We start from the raw sequence: 26,322 nt of genomic DNA on the forward strand, positions 1-26,322 counted from the left end.
AGTATTCAGCAAAAAAATGATCAATGGATCCACCTGATTTATTGGGGATTAATCAGCCAGAAATGAGGTGAAGTTGGTGGATTAATGCTTAATCCAAATATAATGCTGGTGCCCTCTCAGGGATGTTTCACACCTTCCAGCTGCTGATGCCTGGGGAACATTTATTTATGTTAAAAACATTCCTCCAGAACCCTTTCTGTGCTGTGTTTCGCAAACACGCATTTTCTTTTTAAATAGTTTTAATAAAGGAGAACAGGGGAGAAGGAAAGAAAACTGGGACTTTCATCATCTAGGTTTTGCATGTGCAGAAACTTAAAATAATATACACAATTTTGAGGTCAAACAAAGGGGTCATTCTGAAAATACACAAGATTTTTGCTGCCTTGATTAGCTGTGTTCAGCCTAACAAATTCCTAAAAAAAACTTCCTAAATGTATTTGTTTAGAGTCTAAGCCTCTAATGTCAACCAGAGAAAGAAACAGATGTTCCATTTTGTATTCCACTTCATTTATTTGATGTGTGGAAAAACGTAGGCAGGTTATTAAATAGCTGAAGCAAGTGGGATAACAGAATTCCCATCTTTGCACTACCAAAAAAAAGGGCTTCAGAAAAGCAGCAGCCTGGAGGCTTCTGGGAGGAACAAGTGGTATTGAGTAGCTCAGCACCTGGGCAATATTAACTTGAATTAGCAGTGTGGCACATGATGCACTTCAGAGCTGAGGACAGATCTAATCAGTGCTGATTCTGTTTGTTTGAAGACCTGCAGGTTACTGATTTTTGCAGGAATCCATCAGCTGCACATCTGGGTGTGCCCTGCAGGCCCTGCAGTGGATGTGCTGTGTTCAGCAGCTGCAGTCAGAAATGCCAGCAGTTGGGTTTTTGGGAGAGGCTCATCCTTCCCACCACAGCCTCCTGCCAGCTTGGAGTGTCCTCAGGAATGCTGACAGGGAAATGGAGGAGGAGGAGTTACCCTTGGAAGGGTTTTCACCTCTGTCACATCTCTGTGGATGCTGATGTGATGCTAATTCAGTGGGAAATCTCTGGTGCAAGCACACAGTTCCTCCAAAACAGGGTTTTTACTCTTTCCTCAGATGGAGGGAGTGTGTGCTCCAGGGTCCTCACACTGCTCCCAGCTCTAGGGAACAAAAATGTGCCCCCCAAGCAGTCCTGCTGCAAGCTGTGAACACAGGAACAGGGCTCTGGCCACTCTTGGGATAATCCTGGTGTCAGGGCTCCTTTGTGCCCCAGACCATGGAATTCCCATCCTGTGGGTGCACTATAAATCCAGGTGAGACAGCAGATGGATGTGTGGGCACAGAGGATGTGTAAAAGTGGTGAGGCAGCTGTGGCTGCCGCCAGGAGAGGTGCAGTGTGAAAAGGACACAGCACAGGGCCTGTCACTTCTTCCAAGGTGCTGGGGCACAGCCTGGGGGCAGGGAAGCTGTTTAATACAAGGAGCAGGTTTATCCCAAGTCCTTTTTCACCAGGAAAGGGTGCTCTTTCAGCAGGAAGAGGTTCTGGACACAGAGTGTGTGAGGAGAGAGGGAAGGCTGAGCAGAACTGGCACCAGTGTGGCATCATGGGTGAATGAATGTGCTCTGCTGTCACTGATTTCAGCTGGAATCGTCTCCTGGCTTGTCTCTGGCTCAGGATTCACAGGGCTGGAGCCAGGCTGGGAGAGCTGGGGGTGCTCCTGGAGAGGAGAAGTCTCCGAGGGGACCTCAGAGCCCCTTGCAGGGCCTAAAGGGGCTCCAGGAGAGCTGGAGAGGGACTGGGGACAAGGCATGGAGGGACAGGACACAGGGAATGGCTCCCACTGCCAGAGGGCAGGGCTGGATGGGATATTGGGAATTAGGAATTGTTCCCTGGCAGGGTGAGCAGGCCCTGGCATTGCCCAGAGCAGCTGTGGCTGCCCCTGGATCCCTGGCAGTGCCCAAGGCCAGGCTGGACACTGGGGCTGCGAGCCACCTGGGACAGTGGAAGGTGTCCCTGCCCATGGCAAGGGTGGAATTAGATGAGCTTTGAGGTCCCTTCCAAGTCAGACCATTCCATGGTTCTGTGATTTTGCTTTGTGTGCCGAATACTGCCTCAAATTTGGAGATTTTGGGAATGACTTCTCCCCAGGCAGGCAGGGTGGGTGTGTGGGCTGGAGTGGGTGTTCATGGACAGGTGAAAAGTCCAGCTCTCTTTGGAAGGATCAAGTATGAACTTCAGTAAATGTGGAAAAGCACCACCCTCCAAAAAAAAAAAAAAAAAAAAGATTGAAAAAGCTCTCTTGAAAGAGCCATTCTTTTATTTTCTTGTGGAGTCTTCCAGCTCAGGAGCAGGTCAGAGTGACTCTGGCAAGTGCAGTGATAAAGAACATTGTGTCTCCAACTCCTTGGCCTGTGCCTGAACCCCAATACCTGGCATCAGCAGAAAAAGCATCCCGTTCATTTGAAATGCTTTAACATTTACTGTTTCCCCCTGGTTCTGTGAAAGAGTTTCTTATGGGGATCCCTGGTGGATAGTTACAATATACTTAAAACACAGACTCTGTAAAAACCAGGAAAAGAAAACACCCTTTATGATCAAAAAATATATTTTATACAATAAAAAAAGCACCACACCTTGTTGGTTTTGCACTGGATATATCCCAGTTACTTGTCCAAAATGAAGTTTCTGCCCTGTCCTGTAGAATGAGGTGGGGGGAAATGGTGGGGCTTAATAAAACTGTGATTACTTGGGTCTGTTTTCCTAGTGGTACATAATAATGGTGTTAAAAGGGGCTGTAGAAACTATTGAAATGCTTGATGGATGCATGGATGCCTGTACTAATTTGATTGATATTTAAAAGCCTGTTAATTAAAAAAAAAGGAAACAAAGGGGAAGGTGTATAAAAGTAAGCAAATGCTGTTTCTTCAAATTCTGGTGGCTTCTGGAGCCTTGTTGATAATTTCCACCTTTTTGATTAAAAAAGAAAATTCCTGCTTTCAGATTTCTCAGGTGGCTGCCCCTGAGTCCACGTTGTGTTCTGCTCCCATTGAGGTAATGGGAAAAGCAGCCTTTTCCCAGCAATCCAAAGCAAACATTTCTCTTGGTGCCTCATGAAAAACACGAAGGAAAGGAAACGTGTTGGGCCTACAGAAGTGATCCAGCCTTTTGCACGGAGATAATTTATTGATCCTGGGGCTGTTGGGAAAGGGGAGTTGCTTGAGGTGTAGGGGCTGATGAAAAAGCCTGGAACAATTTGGATTCTGGCTGGAAATCTCCTGTTCCACGTTTGTGCAGAGCGAGCAGAGGTGGCACTCGGCGCTCGTACCGCCCACGTCGCCGGCTGGGGAAAACCTCCTGCCACCATTTTTTAACCCATAGCTGCAACTGTGGAGCTGGGAACAGCCTCTAATGCATTTCTCTCCCCTTAATTATTTACAATCAGCATGGGTTGGCAAAGCTTGAGAGTGTCACAGTGATAATTCCGAGCCTTGAGCTGCAGGACGTAGAATCGTGGCTGTCCCGTCCCTGGAATGTCCCAGGCCTACCTGGGATAGTGGAGGGTGCCCCTGCCCATGGTGGCTTGGAACTGGATGGGCTTTGAGGTTCCTTCCCACCCAGACTACTCTGGGATTCTGGGATCATTAGCGCAGGTGTTAATGAGACAAAGAAAGAATGGGTGGTGATTTTCACAGCTGGAGCTGCTGTGCTTTCTGGTTGGGAAATCTTTCTTGGGAGGAAATTTTTCTTGAAACTTGGGTATTCTTACATTTCAGTATCACATGTTTCAATGACACTAATTTAAATTTTTTTTGTTGTTTTATTTTTAAGAATCCTGTGATGAACTTGTAGGAGTAGTATTTATTAGATTTTTATTTCAAATAGTATTTAATAGATTTTTTTTGTGGTGTTATGTTTCAGTTTTTGCAATGCCAGTTGGCCCTGATCATCCTAAAGGTCTTCTCCAGCTGTGACAATCCTGTAATTCCATGACTGACTTTGGACGGGATATTTTCTCCTTTGAATCTCACTTTTGAAGTATTCAACAGCATAGAAAACATGCTGGAGATACAGGGACACTGCAATTAATTTTCATTATTTACTAATACACTTTAAGGAACTGATTCATGAAAAATATTCCAATTTTTTTTTTGCTTGTTTCACTTAAGCTTTTCAAGCAGCTGTGTATTTTAGCCTGGAATATTTCAAATTGTGAGCTGTGTTTACAGATCTCTGCAGATCTGTATGTAGATATATTCTGTAGCTAAAGCATCATTGATATTTTATTTGTTTTATTTTGATCCTACACTTCCCTGTGGAGGGAAGTGTGGCTGTTTGGTCTGTCTAGGTATCAGAGAGGTCATGCCAGCATTACAAGGATGAGAAAGAGAATCACAGAATCATTTGGGTTGGAAAAGGTCTCCAGGACCTTTGAGTCCAACCTGTGCCTGATGTCCACCTTGTCACCAGCCCAGGGCATTGAGTGCCACATCCAAGTGTTCCTTGGACATCTCCAGGGATGGGGACTCCCCACCATCCTGGGCAGTGCATTCCAAGGCCTGAGCACCCTTTCCAGGCAGAAATTCCTGCTGTGCCCACCCTGAGCCTGCCCTGGCCCAGCCTGAGGCCGTTCCCTCTGCTCCTGTCCCTGTTCCCTGGAGCACAGCCCGACCTCCCGGCTGTCCCCTCCTGTCAGGAGCTGTGCAGAGCCACAAGGGCCCCCTGAGCCTCCTTTGCTCCAGGCTGAGCCCCTTCCCAGCTCCCTCAGCCCCTCCTGGGGCTCCATTCCCTGCCCTGGCCATTCTCCAGTGTCCCCTCAGGGTCCCTCTGGCTGTGAGTGCCCAGAACTGGCCCCAGCCCTGGAGGGGCCTCAGCAGGGCCAGCCTGGGGACAATCCCTGCCCTGGGGGTGTCACACCACGGCTGGCACAGCCTGGGGGCCATGACCTCGTGGCCAGCCCTGTCCCCAGCACCGCCAGGGCCTTTTCCAGCCCTGTCACCAGCACCGCCAGGGCCTTTTCCAGCCCTGTCACCAACACCACCAGGGCCTTTTCCAGCCCTGTCCCCAACACCACCAGGGCCTTTTCCAGCCCTGTCGCCAACACCACCAGGGCCTTTTCCAGCCCTGTCACCAACACCACCAGGGCCTTTTCCAGCTTCCCAGCTGCTCCTCCCTGAGCCTGCAGTGTCCCATGGCTCACAAGGAGCTGGCCCTTGGCCTTGCTGACCCTGGGCCCATGGATCCCTCTGCAGAGCCTCCTGCCCCCCAGCAGATCCACATCCCACCAACTCTGTGTCTGCAGCTTCATAAGGGTGCCCCCCATCCCCTCAGCCACATCCCTGATAAAGATAAAAATATTAAACAGATCAATATTAAAATATTATCCCCAGTACTGAGCCCTGGGGAACCCCACAGTGACCAGTCCCAGCTGGACATGGCCCCATTCCCCACCCCTGTCTGGGCCAGGCCATCAGCCAGGTTTTATCCCTTGAAAAGGGCATTTATCCAAGGCATGGACTGCCAGCTTTTCCAGCAGAATGCCTTAGGAAACAGTCCAAAACATGGCATTTGGAAAATAGAAATGAAGCAGCAGCAACCCTCAGATAAAGGACTGGCTGAGTCTTCTCCCTTCTGAGAGCTGGATGTGAAATAAATTCCTTATTTTTTGGCTAAGCCTTCAGATAATGGATGGTGGGGAGGAAAGTGGGGAGGGTTTTCAGCACTTAGGAAAAACAAGGGAACGGGATGTCTTCCTGGGAAGCTGTTGGACCTGATACAGCTCTGCTGATGGGCTGGAGGTGCGTGTGTGCATAGCTCGTGTGCCAGCCCCATGTGGGAAATGCAGTGCTGGGGACTGAGCCTTCCCTCTGCCTTTGGGGGAGCACAGAGCGGGAAAAGGAGTAGGAAAAGAGGCAGGATAGAGAGAGAGAAGGGCCTGGAACACTGTGAGACCACAGCTCTTCCATCCTAAAGGACAGCAGAGACATGGATGGCTCCAGAAAAGCCCTAAACCCTGTGGCTGGTGTGGTGTGGTGTAATGAGCACCTGCTGCTGCCACGAGGGAGGCATGGCCTGAACAGAGGGGAGCTCAGGGCTGTGTTGTTTCTACAGCTCAGCCAGCTCTTGTGAGGTGACCTGGGCAGCCAAGGGCTCAGCTTCAGCAGCTTCTGTCACCTGAGCCCAGCTCCTGCTGAAAGCACACAAACAGGAGCCCCCCAGTGCAGTCAGAAATGCAGCATTTCCTGCACCACGTGTGTGGCAGGGCGCGGGCAGCAGCCCCCAGCGAGGCTCGGCTTTTCCCTCAGACACATCCCTGTGTGTCCCCGGCCCTGCAGCCAGCCCAGGGCTGCTGAAGTGTGCTTGGCAGGAGGCCCTGCAGCCTCCAGAGCCAGCTGAGCAAACAGCCCAGCTCGCACAGGAAGGCAGGCAGCTGGGAGAGGGGCAGGAGGGGACAGGGGACAGTTCCCTGTCCCAGCACTGCCACCTCTGTGTTGAGCAGGAATTGTGCCAGGAATCAGCTCACGCTCTGGTTGGGGTGGCAGGGAAAGGCCTTTCTAGTTGTTTGGCATATAATAAACAGAATTACTTTAAGTAAACTCTACTTCAAGCTCTGTGTGTCTGGGTTTGGGAATTTGACCTGCAGCAGTGTTGGAAGGAAAGAAAAATGAGGTTGTTTTTGATTCATGGGGGAGAAAATCCCAGCGGGCTTTTCCTTAATGGCTTTGCTGGAATAAGATTATTCCAGTGTATTAGCAGTGTGGCATCACTCTGCTCTTTTTACAGCATCCTCGTGCTCCTGCTGGCTTTGCCACTGGAGCAAACTCTGGGTTTGACTTGCATTGAGCTGAGGGGCCTCAGGAGCTGCACCAAAGAGACTCTGCTGGCTGCACATGAGGGAAAGTAGCACAAGCCCAAATTCCTCTGGAGTAGTGGGGTTTATGGAGGCCACACCTGCAGCCTGTATGGTTTTACAGCCCTGAACAGGAGTGCAAGGCAGGGAGTAACCATGGCTGTTACAGCTCTGAAGCACTGTTGTCAGGAGCAGCTTCAGAAGCTGGAGATCCAGATGTGGACAGTGGAGGGAGAAAAGCATTTTGAAGGGGCTGATGCAGAGAACTCAGAGGAGCTGTGCCCTGGAGCTCCCACACAGCAGCAGAACTTGATGCTGCTTTCAAAGCTTGTCCAGAAAGGTGTGGCTGCCCCATCCCTGGAAGTGTCCCAGGCCAGGCTGGACAGGGCTTGGAGCAACCTGGGATAGTTGGAGGTGTCCCTGTCCATGGCAGGGGATAGGATGGGATAGGCTCTAAGATCCCTCCCAACCCAAACCATTCTGTGATTCCACAATTCTTCTCTTCCATTTCAAACTGTCATAAACACTTCTCCAGCTCATTCTCTGTTTGCAGTCTCCAAACACCATTCAGCCTGCAGCCACAGTTTTCCCTCATTCTCATGCTCCCCCTGTTTGTCCCTCCTGTTAGGAGAAGCCAATTATCTCAGAAGCATCCAGGAAGAGGGAGAGAGACTTGGTAGCCAAAGAGATCGAGAAGTTCCAGGGCTCCATTCAAACTGTGTGCCAGCACGTGCTGAGGCTGGGCAGGATGGTGGATTACATTCAGGAGGACATGGATGCCATGAGGAATGAGCTGCTGCTGTGGCGCCAGGAGAACCGGGAGCACGCCGAGGCTTTGCGCAGGGAGCAGAGGTGAGCTCGGCTCTGCGGACACATTTAGGGGCCCTTAAAACTTAAAAACAGTGTAAATACTGAACCCAGAGAAGGACAGTTGTTCTGGTGTGAAGGACAATTGGTGAAACAGCTCCTTTGGCCTTCCTTGCTGTCTTGGTTTGGAAAGACAGGAGTCTGCTAAGGAAGGCAGGAGCCTCCCCTGAAATGGAGAATGTAAACCTTCCCCATCCCTCTGAATCACTATAAATTTTAAATTAAGGGGCTCTCAGGCAAAAAATATGGCAGCAGAAATAACAGTTCTTTAATAGGGAAGAAAAAAAAAAAAAGGATAAAATAAACAATGCAGTACACTAGAACAACAGTGACAGAGTCAGAACCCAGCCTGACACCCTGTGGGTCAGGCTGTTGGTGGCAGTCCCATTGGAAATGTGGCTGCAGCCCTCCTGCAGTGTCAGGGGTGGTTCTGTTGGAGCAGGGGGATCTGTAGAGAAGGATGTATTCTTCCTCTGGAGATCCAGTGGAAGGAGAGGCAGCTGCTGTTCCTCTGGGGAATCCCGTGGAGAAAGCCGTGCTGGTGTCCCAAACACCTCTGGATTATATCTGGGTAGCAATGCTTGGCTCCTCCCTCTGGGCTCACATCTCCCAATGGGATGTTCTAGTTCTTATCAGCCATGCAGTGACATTCAATAGTCTGTTATCAGCAATGTCCCCTCCCCAGGGAGGTGTGAATGTGGTCACTCAGAGAGAGAGATAAAGCAAACTGCCCACTTGACAAAGGTAATCTGCCATACAGATGGGAATGGAAAACATCTTGCATTGCAATCTTCAACACTTGTCTCACACCAGAACATGATGAATCCATCAGTGTCCCTGCCCATGGCAGGGGCTTGGACTGGGTGGGCTTTAAGATCCCTTCCAACCCAAATTCTGTGTGATTCCATGGAATGCTTTGCAGCCTTTCAGGTATTGAAATGTGTTTTCTTGGAGTATAAAATAACCTGAAGCAGCTTGAAAGCTTCCAACAACATCACGTTCCTTGTGTCCCTTCCAGCATCACAGACAGCACTCTGGAACCACTGAAGGCTGAACTGGCTGAGCTGGAGCAGCTGATGAAGGACCAGCAAGAAAAGATCTGTGCTGCAAAAGCAAATAATTTAAGGAATGATGAAAAAATCCAGAGGATGATTCTTAGCATAAATGTGTCTTCAAGAAGGTGAAGAAGAGGGAAAAGGAATTAAAGAGCCTTAGGACTCACTGACTGACATTGCTACCAAAAAACCAAAACCCAAATAGCAGATACACCTTGTTCAGATATAGAATGTTTAGGGACCAGAACCCTAAAAACATTACGAAAAACTCTGTTATTGCATTGATTTTTAGATGTTGATATTATGCAGGATAAAATGATATTCACTTGAATGCTAAAGTTGCAGAGCTATTAAAAGAACTTTTATTTGTTTAACTGTGAGCTGCTGCTTCTCACTTCCAGAGCCCCCTTTCCTCTCCTTATCACCCCTGAAATTCCCTCTGAACACACTGTCCTGATAAGTGGGTATTAAAGAATTCTTTTTCCCCTTCAATGTTCCAAACTCCTGCCGGTCAGAAGGTTCCTGAATCCTGTTCAGAGCTATCAGGGATCTGATTAGGACCAAGTGAAAATGCAATTCGAGCATCACCACATAAGGGAGCTGAAGTGTTTTATCTGCACAGGTGTTAATTCCATTTTTATGGCATATGTTCATTTGGAAAGGATTAATTTAAGTACCTGTTTCCTCCCCAATGCACGTCCTTGCAGGTTTTTCTACGGGAATAATTCCACTGATTTTTCTTTAGTGAACTGCAGATGTCTGGAGCATTTTCCTAATGACTCCTGGAGTGTTCTGCCCATGAGAGTCCAGCGTTAGTGATTCCTAAATCTGCAAAGAGTATTAGTGCAGACACAACTGTGTGACTGTGCTGGGTGCAGAGGCTTTAGTCCCCTACAAGGCTGTTGCCAAGGATTTTATGATGTTGTTTGGGCTGTGGATGAAGTGTTAGTGGCCTTGTTTTTCCTTCTTTGATTGGTGTATCTATGTTTTTTTGGGTTATTTGTTAGGTTTTTTTTTCCGTTCGTGGTTTCTTTATCTGGTGTCTGGACCTAAAAATCCACCAAATCATCATCATCATCAATGTGAGTGTTTAGGGTGTTAAATAGAGACATTTGGAAGGGTGGGAGGCTTTGCTCTGTGGGGTTTAGAGGGGGTGGAGAAGCATTTGGGGGTTTGGGAAGGAAGAGGAGAAATTTTTTGATCTCTTGTAACAACTGCCTGCGACACTGAGCTCTTTGTGTTTGCATGGCCCTTTTCCAACACCTCATCTGCACCCTGGGTCTCAGCACATGGAGAAAAAGGGGTTCAGGATGTCCAGCAGCACCCCCAGAACAGTGGTGAAAGCTGTGTGGTCACTGTTCCCTTCAAACACTCGGATTGCACGCTGGGGTTTGCTGGGACTCCTGCCCCATGAGTTTCCCACTGCTCTAAGCCACCCCTAAAGGGCATTTGCCACCTGTCCCCCAGCCTTTGTCACCCCATGGTCCCCTCCCATCCTCTGCAGCCATAAAATCCAGCATGGTGCTGCTGGAGCCTGGGATAAGGCAGGAAAGCAGTGGGAGCAGCAGCAGGTGTTCTCCAGAGACATGGAGGAATTTCTGGCTCAAACAGGATTTCAGTAATGAAATCAGGATTTCAATCATGATTTTTCTTTTCCCTCAGCTGCCCCATGGAGTTCCCTTCAGCCTCTCCTCATCGTGTCCCTGCTGCTGGGCTCTGGGTGTCCTTTCCCTGGTGACATGGCCCTTGTGTCCATCTGTCCTTGTGTTAGAAGTGCCTGTCCCTTTTCAGGGTGGGGAGGTTGGCCTCAGAGACCTGGGAGAGCTCAGGGATGACTTTTTGACTTTTCCCATCTCCACGTGCCCATTTTCTTGTGCTCGCTGACCAAATACGACTTCAAACATTGTGTTGAAGTTTATCAGCATTTTAACATCACACAGCCTCAGCCCTCTGGATTTGTTCCATGTGTCCCAGGCGTGGAACCCAGCTTGGAGCTGAGGCAGGTTGAGGAGGCAGCCCCAAAAAAGCCTCCAAAAGGGAGCAGCTGTGCCTGGAGGAGGGGCTGGGGATATGTGTGTGTGTGTGTGTGTGTGCACAGCCAGGGAGTTGTGTTTCAGCCTGTGGGTGGTTCATTAGCAAAGGAAACTTTGCCGGAGCGGTGGTTTGGGATGGAAAGCCCTTCTCATTGTCAGCCCCGGCGGCGCTAATGGAGCCTGACAGTTCTGGGAAGCAGGATTTGTGTTTCACGACGTGCCTGACATTCCTGGGCTGCCAGCCCCTCTGCCTCGGGAATGGTTCTCAGCTGCAAAGGTGCAGCTGGTGGCAGGGTCCCAAAATGCTGCGGCTTTGGGGCAGGGAGGGACACGGGGGGGTGACAGGACCTCCCCAGGCCAGGAGCACTCGGGGACAGAGGAGGCTGGAAAATAGAAAGAGCGTGAAAAAGGCCAATCACTTGTTTTTAAAAATTTTAAAGTTTAATGATAATAAAATGGTTATAAAATAGTAATATAATTAGAGTAATAAAAATTTGGACAATTGTGATTAGGACAATATGAGACAATAAGAACAAAGAGTTAGGGACAGTCTGGGTGCCTTTTCTGGGCAAAATAAGCCCGAAAAAGGACCCACGGTTACCAGAGGATTAACCCTTAAAAGCAACAGCCTGTTGCATATTCATACACCTCATACATGGTGCATAAATTCCATTCAAACACAGGATTCTGTCTGGTCAGTGTCAACTTCTTCCTCTGAATCCTGACAGCATCTTCAGGGCTGAGCGAGGCGGGAAGAAGTTCATTTCTTCTGACAGTGGAGCAATAAATTCTCTTTCTCTGAAAGATTTGGGTGTCCTGTGGCTGCTATCTCGCTGTGAGTCCTTTCTTTAAAAAAAGTATCTTACATAGCACAGTTTCTATTTTAACCTTTTGTTATAACCTAAAACTATATTTAACACACTACTAAAAAATTAATACAGCATTACTTTCTAAACTTTCTAACACAACACATATAATATTCATTTGAATATTTGTGAAAAGCCAATCATAAAATACCCATTTTTCATAGGGGACATGGGGTGAGCTCAGAGGTCTCCACTGGAACTTGGACATCCATGAGTGCTCTGGGTGTGGGAGGCTGTTCCTGAGGGTGGGAATGGAAGGTTTGTAAGGTTTGTTATAAAGCTTTGTAATATATGTTATAATTTGTTTGTAATATATGTTATAAAATAATTTGTGCTAAAGGAAATTAAAACTCACAGCATTTTCTGTGCTAAAGCCAATGTTGGGCAACAAGAAGTAATAGGCAAAGTGATAAGGATGGAGGTTCAAACACCAGGAGGACACTGTCTCCAGGGATGGATATTTCAAGGGATTTTTTTTCATCTGACAAGACTCCAGCAGGAGGCATTTGATAGGCATCATCAGAAGTTTATCCCAGAAGGTTTTCACCTGACAAGATTCCAGCAATTACCCACCAGTTCCGGGAAACGTGGCAGCAAGAAGGAAAAACCTACGGTAATATGCTAAAATATGCTAAAAAATGTTTCTTTCTTCTTTCAATCTCCAGTTTCATTTATCAGGAAACCTAAAGTCTATTTGTAAAAGCAAATATCTTTTTCCATTCATCTTCCAGAGCCCCAAAGACTGTATAAAACAAATCCCTTAGAAATGACATTTGGAGACCCACGGGGACTTCGGTGCAATAATAGAGGCCAAACCCTGGGTTCCCCCAGCTCTGATCTCCTGGCTGAATCAAATTGCTTGTGGCTTTTCCCAAATTTATGCTTTGATTAATTAATAAATTTGATTATTAAGCTGAAGTATTCATTTATAACAGGTTCTTCTCCCATGAAGTGGCAGCTGGGACCCAGGGCTGGCTCTCAGAACTCCAGTGCCATGCCAGGAGTGTGGAACTGCCTCGGGATGGGGATTTACCTGAGTCAAAACCTTTAGAGCCACCTGCTCTGAGGTGCCAGGCACAAACCACGACAGGGGGCAGGCAAAAGAGAAGGAGGAGGCACTTCCATTGTGAGGTTCCACAGGCAAAGGTTTATTCCAAGGGAGGGATTTAGAAGGAAAGAGCCACGAGCACTTCTGTGCACGGGATTTTATAGGGGTACAGCTCAGGGGGTGGATACAAACGATTGAGCAAGAAGGAATCTGCAAGGGATGAGCGAGAGGATTGCATCAGTTGCTTGGGACTAATTTGGACAGATGTGAGGAGAGGGTAGGTCCCATGGGCCAGTGGGGTTCCTGCAATAGGGGAATTCCAAAGGCGTGGTGCAGCCAGGGATTGGTCCAAGACAAAACTGACAGGGAAGGTTCAGGAATAAAGAGCCGGGTTACCTTGACAGGCAGGGAAGGAGCTGCAACAAAGAGTGGGGCATGGCATGAGGGACAGCTTTGAGGGAGGGAAAAACCTAGGGGTAAACCAACTTGGGGACAACATGGAGGTACAACAGAAGAAACCACTCAACAAGGAATCAATAAAATAAGTTTGAACCACAACGAATTTATGGCACTGCCCAGGCTCCCCCAGGAAATGGGCACAGCCCTGAGTATGCCAGAGCCCAAGGAGCTCTCAGGGATGCACAGGGTGGCATTGTTGGGGTGTCCATACAGGGGTTGGATCAATGATCCTTGGGGGCCGTTTGGATTCCAAATTCCACTCCCCTGGTGCCCTGCAGTGTCCCCAGCAGAGACAGAGGTCACTCTTGTTGGGACATGGCCCTGCTAGGCAATGAACACGTGTGGATGCTGTGGAAGTGTTGTGGAAGCTTTGGCCTCAGGTGGATGCTGAGGCTTTGTGTTGTCTTGGGCTGTGGCTCCAGGCTGTCTGCTGCCCTGGGAAAAGAGCTCCACCTCTGCTCCTGCCTTGTTATCCTTGCCTAAAGATAAAGGAATTTCCAATGTGTGGAGCATCCCATCTGCAACTCAGCCATGATGTCCCCAAGTCCAGGCTGGGTTTCTCACTCCCTGGAGCTGGTGCCTACTATTGCTGGTCTTGCTCCCGCAGTTTTGCTTGAAATATGAAATATTCCAGTGATTGTTTAAAAATATTTTTTTTTCCAAAGCACCTTGGATCTTAAACACCAGAGGTTTAAGTCCAAAAAGGAGACAGAGGAGTCCTGTAACTTTATTTGAATAAAGGAAGAGGCCATGGGGTATTTTCCCTGGGGTCTCTCCAATGTTTGGAGGACATGGCCTCCTTTTTATCCCAATTTCCTGGCTGCATTTCCCTTCTCTCTCTTCCCCATTGGCTGAGGTACTTGAGAAACTTGCCTGATACGAGAGATTTCCTTCTAATGTATAACTTTTAATTTCTAATTAAATTAATTTCCCTTTTAATTTTTAATTCTTATGGAATTTAGGGGTTTTTCTTCCCCATTGTTTCTTTCATCTTTCAATCTCCAATTTCATTTATCAGCAAACCTAAAGTCTATAAAAGCAAATTTCTTGTTCCATTCACCAATCAGTGGAATCCTTCTCATTGTTTCTTTTATCTCCTAGCACTGGATTTATCTCCCAGCAGACCAACAACTGGTTTGGAAAGACAAATCCCTCATTCCTCTCGGATCCATCCACTGGGGAAGCAACCACCACAGACTGATGGTGTAGCAGAGAAAGGCAGCACTGTGGCTCTGTAGGAGTGTTCCAAGGATTTTTGGGAAAGTGCCCTTCTCCAGCAGGACAATCCAAAGGGATGGGTTGGCACTGAGACTTCACTTACTGTGTTTGTTTGTTTGCAAAGACAGGAAATGGAGAATGTAAACCCTCCCCACCCCTCTGAATCGCTACAAATTTTAAATTAAGGGGCTCTCAGGCAAAAATATGGGAGCAGGAAATAACAGTTCTTTAATAGGGAAAAGAAAAAAAAAAGGATAAAATAAACAATGCAGTACACTAGAACAACAGTGACAGAGTCAGAACCCAGCCTGACACCCTGTGGGTCAGGGTGTTGGTGGCAGTCCCATTGGAAATGTGGCTGCAGCCCTCCTGCAGTGTCAGGGGTGGTTCTGTTGGAGCAGGGGGATCTGTAGAGAAGGATGTATGCTTCCTCTGGAGATCCAGTGGAAGGAGAGGCAGCTGCTGTTCCTCTGGGGAATCCCGTGGAGAAAGCCGTGCTGGTGTCCCAAACACCTCTGGATTATATCTGGGTAGCAATGCTTGGCTCCTCCCTCTGGGCTCACATCTCCCAATGGGATGTTCTAGTTCTTATCAGCCATGCAGTGACATTCAGTAGTCTGTTATCAGCAATGTCCCCTCCCAGGGAGGTGTGAATGTGGTCACTCAAAGGCAAACTGCCCACTTGACAAAGGTAATCTGCCATACAGATGGGAATGGAAAACATCTTGCACTGCAATTTTGAACACTTACCTAGAATGGCTGGACTCTGCCTCAGGTGAATTTGTGCTCATCCCTCCTCCCAGATTTACCCTGGTGGAGGTGAGCCCGTCTAGCACAAGGGATGGATTTGAGATCTCCCAGCCATGGAGTCCCCTTCAGCTCTTGGAGAGCCCCAGGCACCCCCCACAACTCCCTGGAAAACTCCCTGCAGCACCAACGGTCCGTCTCTTCCGTGCCCTGTTTTGTGAAAAAACACGGCAAAATAACATTTCCGTTTTCCAGGGAGAGATTTAATTAAAAGGAGTTAAGAGGCATGGTTTATAGTTTCATTTAACACGATGAAAAAAGGATTAGCTCCCACCTCCTCCTGCCCAAATCCAGGAGCTGATGAAGGGAAACGCTTCCCAGGAGAAAAGGGAGAGGAATTTCCCCCCAGATTTATGACCTGTGAGGCAAAGGTTGCTCGGGTTGGCCCTTGTTTCATGCCCTGCTGGCTCCCACAGCCTTGGCTTTGTGGTGTGCCCAGGAAAGGGCAGGGAATGGCTGGGTTTGGCTGCTCTTCCCAGGTCACTCCTGCTCAGATGCTGCTGGGTCACTGAGGATCTAGCTCTGTGGGGAACGTGCAAGGGTGTCGCAGACAACTTTTATGAAAAATCCTTGCTTTAGGATTTTTTCCTCCTGAGAAGCTGAGAGGCCTCAGGAACAAAATGTAAACATTGATTATCTGCTGCTGTGGAATGCAACAGGTGGATCTGTGATTAGCCCACGTTAGATGTTTGTAATTAATGGCCAATCACAGCCCAGCTGCCGAGCCACAAGCCTTTGTTATCATTCTTTCCTTTCTATTCTATTCTTAGCCAGCCTTCTGATGAAACCTTTTCTTCTATTCTTTTAGTATAGTTTTAATGTAATATATATCATAAAATATTAGATCAAGCCTTCTGAAACATGGAGTCAGATCCTTGTCTCTTCCCTCACCCAAAAACCCCTGTGAACACCGTCACACAAGGGGAGGCTTTGCCCTGTCAGCTTCTTCCCCTTTTGGGGCATTTTTTGGTTAGAGAGGAGCATCAGGCAGTGGGCCCAGGCAAAGAAGGAAAAGGAGAAACTGTTAAAATACCTGAAATAACAAATCCAGCCCAAACGCAGACACATACAGAAGGAATTTCCTTTCCCTGGGCAGGACAGCAGATCCTGCATGGCCAGGGCAGAACAGGACCTGTCCCTCCCTGAAGAAGACCTGTCCTCTCCCTTTTCTTACCTTGAACTGAAAATGTTTTCTTGCATCCAGGACAAAACTATGGCACCCCACTTCTAACCCACTCTCCTAAACAAACCTCAAAGGTCAGCAGGGAGCTTTGATAACAAACAGGGGTCCAGAAGGAAGGGGATGGGAAGTGGGACAGGAGCTGCCCAGTGTCTCCTCATTCCCAGGCTCTGGGATTGCTTCCTGGCCAGCAGCTTTCCCTGGGATTAGCTCAGTGGCAAGAAGTGCTTCATTTCTCCTGTGCTTTCAGATTTTCTCTGATTTTTGGAGCAGCATCTGCTGCTGCTGGAGCCTGTGAGGGTGTTCACAGGAGTTCTTGGATGAGGGAAGAGATGAGGATCTGACTCCATGTTTCAGAAGGCCTGATTTATTATTTTATGATATATATTACATTAAAACTATACTAAAATAATAGAAGAAAGTATTTAATCAGAAGGCTAGCTAAGAATAGAAAAAGAAGGAATAATAACAAAGGTTTGTGGCTCGGACAGACAGTCCAGACAGCTGGGCTTGATTGGCCATTAATTACAAACATCCACATGAGACCAGTCACAGATCCACCTGTTGCATTCCACAGCAGCAGATAATCATTGTTTACATTTTGTTCCTGAGGCTTCTCAGCTTCTCAGGAGGAAAAATCCTAAGGAAGGATTTTTCATAAAAGATGTCTGCCACAGGAGCCCAAGAGTTGGCTGGGCTTGGGAGGAGCTGGGGATCCACGTCTGGGAAGGAGGAGCTGTTTGGATTAGCAGGATTTACTCTGAGCTGGAGGTTTCCAAGCTGCTCTGGCTTTAACCTCGGGAGGGGGGAAAGGAAGTTTTCCTGTCCAATTCAAATAAATCTGGGCAGAACTTCCAGTGCACGTTACAGGGCTGGAAACTGGAGGGAACCTGAGCTGGGGCCTGGGTCAGCGTCGGGGGCTGGAGGGGACAGAAACGACCAGGGTGGCACTGATGGCCAGAGCACAGAGACCTGGGCTCCCATGGAATCCCAGAGGGATTTGGGCTGGAAGGGACCTTAAAGCCCATCCAGTGCCACCTCCTGTCGTGGGGTAGGTCCTGTAGGAACTGACCAGTGTGGGTCCCTTTATCCATGGCTCAGTCCTGTAGGATCTCTCCAGTGTGGGTCCCTTTATCCATGGGCTCAGTGCTGTAGGATCTCTCCAGTGTGGGTCCCTTTATCCATGGGCTCAGTGCTGTAGGATCTCTCCAGTGTGGGTCCCTTTATCCATGGCTCAGTGCTGTAGGATCTCTCCAGTGTGGGTCCCTTTATCCATTCAGGAACTGCTCCAGTGTTGTCTCCTCTCCATTGATCCTCTCCATGAGTTTCCCATGGGGCCAGAGGTTCCTTTGCCTGTCCCCACACACGGGATGGGGAGAGGAGTGTGACAGTGCTCACAGGGGTTCTTGGATGAGGGAAGAGATGAGAATGTTCACTCCATGTTTCAGGAGGCTTGATTTATTATTTTATGATATATATTACATTAAAACTATACTAGAAGAATAGAAGAAAGGATTTCATCAGAAGGCTAGCTAAGAATAGAATAGGAAGGAATGACAACAAAAGTTTGTGGCTTGGGGGTCTCAGTCTGAGCCAGCTGACTGTGATTGACCATTAATTACAAACAACCACATGAGCCCAATCACAGATGCACCTGTTGCATTCCACAGCAGCAGACAATCAATGTTTACATTTTGTTCCTGAGGCCTTGCAGCTTCTCAGGAGGAAAAATCCTAAGGAAAGGATTTTTCATGAAAAGATATCTGCGACAGAGGAGAGCCAAGGAAAAGGTCTCAGCACTCCTGCAGCCAGGAGGAATTCCAGGCCACCCAGCACCAGAGCTCTCTGCTGCTCAGGTAGCCTGGCAGGAAGGGAAGGTGTTCTCCTCCAGTTTCAGTGCTCCCGAGCTCCGGCATTCCGCTGGGGTGTGGAGAAAGGGCTGGTTTCATGTTTAACCCCTCTGGGCTGGGGACTGGGAGCTCCCATTAATGGGATCCTTGTCTTTGGAGCCAGGTGGGAGCCCCCAGGTCTCTCACACCCAAAGACTGCTCCATTGTGCTGGCTCCAGAGCTGCTGGTGGAGCCAGCGGCAGGGAAGGCGCTGAGGAGGTGGGGTTTGGTTCCAGTGTCACCTTCTCAGGTGTCAGGGCTGTGTTGGCTCTCTGGGTGGGACTGGGGGAGCACAGGACCACCCAGAGGCTGTGGAAATCCAGGGCACCACAGGGAATATTTCTCTGTCTGCTCTGGGGTGCCCTGACCCCCAGGAGAGCACTGACTTTGACCCTCATTCATGGAGAAAGTTTCCTAGAGTTCAAGACAGACTGGAATCCACAAAAGTGTGAAATAGATTATAGAGAGCAGTGTAGGTGTGTGACCTGGTGAGAAATTTGGGTTTTGGGAATTGTAGTATGTTGTGGATGGAAGAAAGATGGAGGGCACAGGGTGTCCTCCCAGGTTTCTTCTTCATGCTTCTTTGTCGCAGACATCTTTTTATGAAAAATCTTTTCTTTAGGATTTTTCCTCTTGAGAAGCTGAGAGGCCTCAGGAACAAAATGCAAACAATGGTTATCTGCTGCTGTGGAATGCGACAGGTGGATCTTTAGTTAGTCTATGTTAGATGTTTCTAGTTAGTGGCCGGTTGCGGCCTGGCTGGCTGAGGCGGAGAGTCCAAGACACAAGCCTTTGTTATCATTCCTTCTAATTGTATTCTTAGCTAGCTTTCTGAGGAAATCTTTTCTTCTGTTCTTTTGGTGTAATTTTGATGTAATATATATAATAAAACAATAAATCAAGCCTTCTGAAACATGGAGTCAAATCCTCATCTCTTCCCTCAACCTGAGACCCCTGTGAACACCATCACACTTCTTCCTGCTTCTTCATGGGTTTGGGTGGAATTTTGTAATTGGACAGAAAAGCCCCCATTGCAGGCTCTGTGGGATCAGTTATTGGGTTAAAAGGGGAAAATAATCCAGGTGTCAGCTCTTAATTGGATAGTTTAGCCTTAAAAGACCTTGTAACGAGATTGTTGGCCATTTTGTGCCTTCTAATGAAAAGCTGCCAAACTCACAGTAGTGAGACTGTTTTTCTGATAAGAAATAATAAATGCTTGAGTCCCAAAATAAAATACTGTCTCAAGTGCCTTCCATCCAGACCCAGAGAAACCCAGAACTGGAATCCCCACACAAGGCTTCCAGCTGCTTCCAGAGGTGGAGAACGTGTGGGAGCTCCCTCAGCATCAGGCTGGGCTTTGTGGTAAGCCATCCCTTTGTGCAAAGTGTGCTTGGAGCCCCTCCAGGAGGCAGGAAGCCCTTCCCAAATCCATGGAGCGATGGCCATGCAGGCCCTGCAGGGCAGGAACTGGTGGGCAGGAGGTTCTGTGGCACTTTTGGGGCAGTCTTGGTTTACCAAGGGCAGATTTTGGTGCCAGGTGACCCTGAAATTTGCCAAGGGTTTGTGTGAAGTATCTGATGCCCACTGGGTCTCACTTCCAGCTCATTCCCAGCACCTGGCCAGAACATTTGTCCTTATTTTGTGCAGGTGCAAAGTTCCCTTTGTTAAATCAAGTAGCAAAGTGTGGGCCTGGCACAGCTTTGCCTGTCCTGGGTGACTCCACACCAGGGATTAATCAATGTGGGCATGTGCTCAGCTCCCTCTCCATTGGATGGGATATTGGGAAAAATATCCAGCCTGGACTGAAATGTGTGTTCTGCACTCCAGGAATCACAGAATCCCAGACTTGGATTCTGGATTGCCAACCCTGGATTCCCTGGGGTTGGAAGGGACCTTAAAGCCCATCCAGTGCCACCCCCTGCCATGGGCAGGGACACCTTCCACTGTCCCAGGCTGCTCCAAGCCCCATCCAAGCGGGCCTTGGACACTTCAAGGTTGGAGCTGAGAGTGAAGGCTTGCGCCACCAGGAATTAATCCATGGAGAGGACAGGGCAGGAGGAGGAACATGCTGTTGGGGGCAGGAAGGGCCCTGTTTCCAAATCCGGATTACTTTGACTGCTGTTGTTGCTTTGTGTTCCATTTCCCAGGGTGCCCTGAAGAGCAGGGAGGGAGAAATCCAAGGAAAACCTGGGATATGTTTATAACCTGTGCTGGCTTCTCCTTCAGCAGCCCCTTGAGCCTGCCTAGAGTCACTGGGACGCTCCTCCTGACCCCAGGGCACTCTGAGCCCATCCATAATTAATGATGGACTTGCCAGCATGAGAAAAAAAATCCATTTTGATGGAGAGGCTGGAGCAGAGGTGCCAGAGGAGCCCCAGGCTCTGCACCACCCACAGCCTGACAGCAAGGCAAGGAGAAGCACCTCATTTTCAAGTCTTTGGGGTGGATCAGGGTTTTCAGCCCATGGCTGGGCTCCAATACTTTTCCTACAGTGTTTGTGGCAGCTCCGGAGCAGAATTCTTTTGAGTTCCACAACAAGAAGTGTGGTCACAATCTTTATTTTTTTTGAAAGTTTCTTGCCTGGGGCCAAGCGCAGAAATGTGGGATGGATTTGGATCAAACTTTACTTTTTCTTTTGGAATTTTATTTAAAGTAAAAAAAAAAAAAAAAAAACCCACAAAAAAAACCCCCCAACCCAACAAACTAGCACCTCGGGCAAGAGCTGAAGCATGGAAAATTTTATCCCAAAAGGTGGAATGCTTTGTGAAATTGTGAGCGTGTGAAAACAGGTGGTTAAACTGAAACGGTTTCACAGCTTGAAGTGCAGAGGGTGCTACCAAGGACCTGTTGTAAATCCTGGAGTGAAGTCCCTCCTGAAAGGCAGAGGAAGGAGAAGAGGCCACCAGCATGAGTAACCTGAGCCACCACGGAGCCCACAGACGGCTCTGGAGAGGCCAAGAGAAAAATTAAAAAAAAAAACCCAAAAAACCTCCAAAAACCACAAAAAAAATGCCAAACAAAACAAAACCAAAAAACAAAAAACAAAAAAGAAAAAAAAAAAAAAAGAAAAAAAAAGAAAAACCAAAAACCCAAAAGGAGAGGTTTGTGGAGAGCTCAGATAGGAGCCAAGGCCAGGATGAAAACCCAGGCTCCCAAAGGACACCATGGGCCCACCTGCTCCAGGCACTGGGAAGCTCCTCAGAGGGGCTGGAAAGTGCAGCCAGGAGGGAAAATGTAAGGAAATGCAGCATGGTGCAGGGCAGAGGAAAGGAATGATCAGTGAGAGGATGAGGGGGAATGGCTTTAAACTGGAAGAGATGAGGTTTGGTCTGGATATGGGGATGAAATTCTTCCCTGGGAGGGTGGGGAAGGATCTGGGAAGGTGGCTCAGGGTGCCCAGATCAGCTGTGGCTGCCTCTGGATCCCTGGAAGTGCCCAAGGACAGGTTGGACAGGGCTTGGAGGAACCTGGTATAGTGGAAGGTGTTCCTGCCCATGGCAGCAGTGGAACTGGATGATTTTTATCATCCCTGCCAACCCAAACCATTCCAGGATTTCATGACCTGAGAGTGAAAGGCCAGTTTTGGTGGATGAACGTGCCCACATGTCCGTGTGGGCTCCAAAGGATTCATAATTCCATTTTCTGCACTGGCAGGCTTCTGTCTTCACACACAGATATTGTTTTCCTGCTTCCCTTCACACACAGGTCGCTTTCCTGGACACAAAAAGAATCTTGAGCCTCAGCTCATCCCAAGGGTTGCCCAGAGCCCTGCCAATCAAACCTGCAGTGGGAAAGCACCCAGCAAGGAAGGGGATGCTGCTCCCAGTCCCCTGGATCCCCAGGAAGGAGCTGGTTCCTGCCAGGTTGTGATTTCAGCCTGAGTGTGATTATGAAGTGGTAGGACATGAGGTCTGTGGGGTTTTACAGCTGGGTCTTAAATGGATCAGAACAAGGAGGAAAAAGTGAAAGGGGGGCTTGACCTGGAAGCCAGGAGTATGGTCAAATTAAGGAGTTGCTAATTAAAGCCCCTGGAGAGAAGGGAGGAGGAAATGACCCAAATCCCAGCGCTCTCATGGGGTGGTTCTTACCCAGGGACAAGCCTGGGAGATGGGACACAAAAACCTACTCTGTCCCCTGCCACAGAGCAGCTGGGTGTCCTTGCCTTGCCAGGAGAGGCAGCAGGGAAGGATCAGCCATGGAAAAAGCTGTATGAGCCCTTTGGGGCATGGAAGCCTTCAAAGAAGGGCTCGGGCAAGGGGCAGAGCTGCAGCCTGCTGTGTATCCTCAGGGTTTCCATGATTTCTTCTCACGTTGGGCACTGAATCTTTCTACTGTTTGCAGGGGGACAAACCTGAGATGTTGTGGTATTTTCTGGGTCCCCAGAATGAAGGAGGAATTGAGAATCTGACTCCATGTTCCTTAGAAGGCTAATTTATTATTTTCTGTTACTATATCAAAGAGAAGATTCCTATAATAAACTATGCTAAAGAATAGATAAAGGATACAGACAGAAGGCTTAACAAGGTACTAATTAAAAACCTATGACTCCCCAGAGCCTTGACGCAGCTGGCTGTGACTGGTCATTAAGTACAAACAATTCACATGTTGGATAAACAATCTCCAACCACATTCCAAAGCAGCAAAACACAGGAGAAGCAAAGGAGATAATATTGTTTTCCTTTTTCTCTGAGGCTTCTCAGCTTCCCAGGAGAAGAAATCCTGGCAAAGGGATTTTTCCAGAAAATATGACAGTGACAAAGTGTCCCTGGAGTCAGTGTCAACCTCCTGCAGAAGGATGGGACGTTCAGGCCTTGGACTTCTCCATCTGGAGACCTCCAGCCCTTGGCCCTGAGAGCGACTTTTCCCCTCAGAGCAAGCCAAGTGGAAAGTGTTTTGGAAATGCCAGCCTTGCTGTTTTGTGCTCCCTCTGTTCAACATAGCACCTTCCACTCCTCTCCAGGACTTCTGGGAGTTACTGAGGTGAGCTGATCCTTCCTGTGGCCATGACTTCTTCAAGGGGAATGGCTTTAAACTGAAAGGGAGGGGGTTTATTTCAGATATTGGGAAGAAACCCTCCCCTATGAGAGTGGGCAGGCCCTGGCACAGCTGATCCTCCATGCTCTGATTTCCCTGGATTTTCTTTTCAGTTTTTTGCCTTTTATGCCTGAAATGGGCTTTTATTCATGGACTTAAAGGCTGTGTAGATGTGGCACTTGGGGATGTGGTTAGTGGTGGGCTTGGTCCTGTGGGAAATGGCTGAACTTGGTAGTCTGAGAGGGCCTTTCCAGCCCAAGCTCTTCCACACTTCCATCCACAAATCCAGGCTGATTTTCCAGCCCTGCAGCCTGGGAAGCGCAGCCTGGTCACACGTGCTCCCTCTCCAGCCAGGGCACGCTCTGAAGTGCCCAATTCCTTGTTGTTAATCCAGAAGGAAAGCTGCTTTTGCCTCCCCTTGGAAGGCAGGCCCTGTTCCTCAGGTGAGGGAAGCTGCTCCTGGTGCAGCTCCAGGGGCTCAGGATGAAGTTGGAAGGTGGAAGTTGGAAGGTGGAACAACCTCCTCCAACCAAGGAGGAGTTTAAGGGTGACAAAGGGGCCATGGGCTGGAGTTTCCAGCTTTGTCACTTCCTAAGGGAAAGAAATAAACACTGAAACCTAAGCACAGCCCCTGCTGGAGGATACATTTCCTGGGAACTCTCACTCTGATGGCTGGAAAATCCATAAAGTTTTTCTCCTCGGAGCTGGGAGACTCCAACCAAGCCCTTGGTTAAACAAATGGCAGTAAAAACAACTCACAAACACAGCACCCACACCTGGAGCAGCAGCCCTGAAGGTGAGGTGCCCCTTTTGGGAAATCCAATCTAAGGGGAGGAGGCCAGGTCCCATCAAGGTACAGCTCCCAAATCCAACAGGAATTTCATTTCAGAAGGAGGATGCCAGGTCCCATCAAGGTACAGCTCCCAAATCCACCAGGAATTTCATTTCAGAAGGAGATACCAGGATTTTCCCCTGGCTATCAGCAGCATTCTCCAGGTCACGCTGCTGCATGAAAAGAGAGTGTTAGAAGCTGGGACTTAAACTAAACAGATTTCCTATAGGAAACACACACAAAATTACTTTGCTTCTAAAGTTACTTTTATAGGCGTTTTTTTCCCTGAGAAATATTTCTCCCTGGAAAAATAAATTCACAGGATGTAATTAAAACAGTTCTGTGTGTGTGCTGGGCTGGCCCCCTTTAAGTGCTTCACCAAATGCAGCAGCGAGGAGAGGAATGAAAGGCAGCTTTGTTGGGATCCATTAATGACAATCTGCATTAATTAGAAAATGAGACATTGTTCTCTTGGTTTATGGCTACGAAAATGGCTGCTAATAAGGCTGAGGGCTGGAGACCTCAGCCTTTGGCTTGTCTGAGCTGTTGTGAGGCCCTGAAAAATCTAAATAATCTTTGGTTTGTCAAATCCTAAGCTGATGAAGGCAGTGGGAGTCAGATTCCATACCCTTGGATTCTGGCAATAACCAGGTGCTGGTGACTGTTTGGGGGTTTTTTTGTTCTTTTTTTTTTTCCCCTTTTCTTGCCATTTTCTTTAAATTTAGCTTTTAATTAAACAAACAAAAGTAAGAGTGAAGTGTGCTGTGTTAGAGCTTAACTTTCACTTCTCTAGGAACAAAGCCTAATAGGTTTGTATGGATTCCCAATTAGGGATAATAATTATCTCTGCTCCTCTGCCCCAGCCCAGCCATGTGTAGTAAAACCATTCACCTCCCTTTGCAAATCTTTTTGAGTGCAGGAATAAAACATTCTGTGATTCTGAAAGCTAAAAAAAAACATATTTAAAGAATTTAAAGTTTTTATTGCTATTTTGCTGTCCTGATCACAAGTAAAACATTTTTATGTCCTTCAGGCACTGCTGGCTGTGTTTTCTCTGTCTCTCAAGCACAGCAAGATGACATTTCTAAAGTATCTCCACTGTATGACCTCTTTTTGAGTGGAGAAACAGGAACTTGGGGTCATTTGATAAAAGAAATGTTGCATCACCGATGGGAGGATGCTACAAAAAGGATCATCAGCGCTATTTTTTCACAGTATCATGTGATTTGGGTTGGAAGGACCTTAAAGCTCGTTTCATTCCACGGGCAGGGACACCTTCCACTATCCCCGGTTGCTCCAAGACCTGTCCAAGCTGGCTTTGAACACTTCCAGGGATCCAGAGGCAACCAGAGCCTCTCTGAGCAGCAAGACTGGAAGCTGAGTTTTGGTAATTGAAACATTTTAAGCAGCATCCCTGGAGCCACTTCTAATTAAAAAAAAGACACAACACAAGCAGAGAAAAATGACCTGGAATACCTTTAAGAGAAATCCCTTCCCTGGGAGGAACGTGTGGAGCTGAGGGTTCATTTTAATTCTTAATTAGCCAGGCCAGGATAGGAGTGGGGCAAGCAAGGGGGGAAATGTTTTGTGTTCACAGCCCACCTCGGAGCTGGGCCAGCATCCAGGGCCTGCTGGAAAACAGGCAGGAATGCTGCTTGGAATTCCTGACCCCTCCCTCCCAAAGACACCTTGCTTTCCTTCCTCAGGGAACAGTTCGGAGCCTACAGTGCGCTCGCGGAAATCGCGGCTAAAAATGACTTTGGGTTTCTTTTTTAGCAGGGTGGAGGTGGCTCTTGCTTGGTTGGGTTTCATTAAATCCCCCCTCAGCAGAGGCAGCCCAGGGCCTTCTTTCCTCCTTTTTGTTTCCCCATTCAATAAACACACATCCGCTGCAGCCTGGCTTAATGAAATTGTGTGAGGCACTTGCGGGAGAAGGATGTTTATTTTTCTCTGCTGGTTCACCCGGGTGCTGTGTGCCTGCAGAGCCCCTCCATAAAGAGACCCTTGTGGCTGGGGCAGCCCTGAGTGCCTGCAATACTCACTCAGCACTGGGTATGTGTGTGCAGGAACCCCCCGTGGCAGGCAGGAATGATGCATCTGACTCCATGTTCTCAGAAGGCTAATTTATTATTTTATAATACTATATCATATCAATGAATACTATACTATACTAAAGAATACAGAAAGGATACTTACAGAATGCTAAAAAGA

The 26,322-nt window shown here is 48.1% G+C and overlaps 1 protein-coding gene across 1 annotated transcript in view; it reads left to right on the forward strand.

The window, feature by feature from the left end:
• Nucleotides 1-9,088, forward strand: part of TRAF3IP1 (TRAF3 interacting protein 1) — a 30,298-nt gene extending 21,210 nt beyond the window's left edge. Inside the window, exons 14-15 of the mRNA XM_058809555.1 lie at nucleotides 7,452-7,675; nucleotides 8,709-9,088. Coding sequence (XP_058665538.1) covers nucleotides 7,452-7,675; nucleotides 8,709-8,874 — 390 coding nt within the window. The 3' untranslated portion in view covers nucleotides 8,875-9,088. The remainder of the gene's footprint in view (nucleotides 1-7,451; nucleotides 7,676-8,708) is intronic.
• Nucleotides 9,089-26,322: the final 17,234 nt, after the last annotated feature.

This window comes from Ammospiza caudacuta, chromosome 8, assembly GCF_027887145.1.
Source record: "Ammospiza caudacuta isolate bAmmCau1 chromosome 8, bAmmCau1.pri, whole genome shotgun sequence".
Classification (NCBI taxonomy): domain Eukaryota; kingdom Metazoa; phylum Chordata; class Aves; order Passeriformes; family Passerellidae; genus Ammospiza; species Ammospiza caudacuta.